The following is a 2,500-nucleotide window of genomic DNA, read 5'->3' as shown; positions in this document are numbered from 1 at the left end:
GCTGTCATCTGGGAGGGTAAATGCTTCATCCTGTTTCCTGCTGAGGATTTCAGCCCACCTGGAGAGAAAGTGTGTGTGTGTGTGTCTTTATGATAATCAATGATCACTCGCTGTATATAAACCGTTCTGTTCAGTTGTTCCTGCAACCATTTCATTGTAGTTTATCTGTATTTTTCTTTATGATTCAAGAATATAAACACTGAACTCACTGAAGTCCTGTTTTTGACCTAATCTATTGAGCCCAGATTTAAAGAAGTGATTGTTTTAAAGTTCATAATTTTATTTTTGGTTGCTAATAGAAGAGATTTATGTGCTTTAGTGCTCCTGTCTCTTTAAGGCCCCCCCCGCCCCCCGAATACCCACTGTGCTCTGATTGGTCAGCTCACACACGCCTGATGCAGCACCAACACAGCAGTTGTACTAAATCAATTCTTAAACAAAACTGGGCTTAAATTAGGTGTGTGATGTAGTCACGCCTGTTTTACATCGGCCACTTTTCCCCATTTAGCAGTTTTACTTTTAAGACTTCATGCACATTATTCCTGATTATTCCTACATATCTTAAAAAACTTTTATCTGACTGTGGCGCAGTCTGATTTAAATAAGTGGGTAATATATCAGCTAATATGGATTTGGTTGGAATCAGAACTGTATTTGACTTTTGTCCCACTTCTGATGACTCTACCACCCAGATCTGCATATTGATGAGTCAGAACGTAATTAATTAACGTCACTACAAATAGCTCCTCGTCATCCGCCTGGTTGGTGAGAGTTTAGGCCTACAGAGGCGATTCAAGACGTGTGTATGTGTGTGTTCAACCTTGTTTTGGTCGGTCCAGTAGAGGTAAAATCCATGTGGGTCGACGTGTAGGGTGACTGGATTCACCGTCGACAGATCCTGCAGAGAAAAGACAGTGGAGACGAGTGAAAACAGCCTGAAAACACACAGAAAGCGTAATAAATGAAGAGTAATAAATGATAATAAAGACTCGTTTGTGTTGCAGACGAGGCGTCGTGTCAGTATTCTGCACAACCCTGTCCAGAATCTCGTTTTCTTGTTCCCATTCAGCTTCTAAATGTGCTTTTCAAGAGAGAGAACAACGGGGCGAGGGCGACTCTGGACATCTCGTAACTCCAACATGTCACAGACTAAAGTTCTGTTCAGTTGTCATGACATTTCAAAGCTGCCAGAACAATCAACCCCGACAGTTTGTAATTGGCTGCAGGTGGGATGAGACTGAGTGCAGCTGCCCTGATGTTCGGATGTCTGAACAGCCTTTGCACAAAAAAAAAAATAGTATTAATCTGTTTTAAGCTGTTTGATTTTAAGAAGCATTTCACTCAAATCTTGGCAGTAAGTATGGCCACTGTGGGGGGGAGGGGTGCAGTGTTTGATGTCTTCCAGCTCGCAGCCAAATAAGATATTTCAAACGACGAATACACACAAACACACAGCAAAGCAAAGACAGGTAGATTTGGTCGTTTAGCTTCAGTTAAACAAGTGTTCTCAATGGCTTCAGCGGTGTTACATAAAGACTGGGAATGAGGTGGCCTAATTTTTACAGATATGGGTGAAAAGTACTTGAACTTAACTATTTAAATCAAATGGCTTCCTACTTTCAGGTGGTTTAAAATAAGATTAAAAGTTCATGCGATCGCCCGAGTACAGCTTGTTTTTCGGGATCAATGCCGCAGTCAGAATAATCGCTACACTACAGAGCAGAATATAAAAAAAAATATAAATCTGCTCTGTGTTGAATGCATCTTTTTTTCCATTATGCAACAGAAGGGCTGGGCGTCGAACTATCTATCTAACTATCTAACACTTTTTTGAAGAACACCTCAACACAGCAGGAACGAGGAGATAAACCACCAGCCTTCTGACTGGAAGACGACTGTTCTACCCTGATAAACTAACTGGCGAATGTAGAGAAACATTATTGCATGACAAATAAATATCTGTTAATGTGCAGATAATATTACACTTTCCATTTGGCACTGAGTGTAGACATGAAGCTAGTTGTTTCGAAGGATTTAGGAATGATTTGGAGCACAGCAGAGGGAGAGGGACGCTCTGTGAAGGAAGTCGTTCAATTAAGGTAACTCGGGATCCTCGCGCCATTTTGCACTTTAACAATGCAAACCATGAAATAGATGTTTGCCAGGGCACCCATGTAATAAGCTCCTGAACAAAAATGTCAAATTCTGTCATATGTCTGGAGGGAACGTGAAGAGCAGAGAAGAGAAGGAAGTTTATGAATTAGAAATCGATCTAAAAGGCACATGACACGCTGCACATGTGGTGTGAAGAGCGGCTTTAGACCCCGGCGGGATCTCTTGAGGGAAACCGTCTGATGAAATATTTGTGCCCATGTCAGTGCTTGTAAAGTTCTGTACATTTCCTCCATGTTTAATGAAAAGGCCACAGATTTTGCTGTCTGAGTCGCTTTTTTTTTTTTTTCTTTTTCCCTCCCGATGGCTCAGCAGAATCAAAAACTGG

General features: G+C 41.4%; 1 protein-coding gene across 1 annotated transcript in view; it reads right to left on the bottom strand.

The window, feature by feature from the left end:
• Positions 1-2,500, bottom strand: part of LOC119034103 (1-phosphatidylinositol 4,5-bisphosphate phosphodiesterase beta-1) — a 28,041-nt gene that overhangs the window by 24,125 nt on the left and 1,416 nt on the right. Inside the window, exon 2 of the mRNA XM_037124833.1 lies at positions 821-898. Within this exon, the coding sequence (XP_036980728.1) occupies positions 821-898 (78 nt within the window). The remainder of the gene's footprint in view (positions 1-820; positions 899-2,500) is intronic.

This window comes from Acanthopagrus latus, chromosome 15 (genome assembly GCF_904848185.1).
Source record: "Acanthopagrus latus isolate v.2019 chromosome 15, fAcaLat1.1, whole genome shotgun sequence".
NCBI classification, from domain to species: domain Eukaryota; kingdom Metazoa; phylum Chordata; class Actinopteri; order Spariformes; family Sparidae; genus Acanthopagrus; species Acanthopagrus latus.
This window is presented reverse-complemented; position numbering and strand designations above follow the sequence as displayed.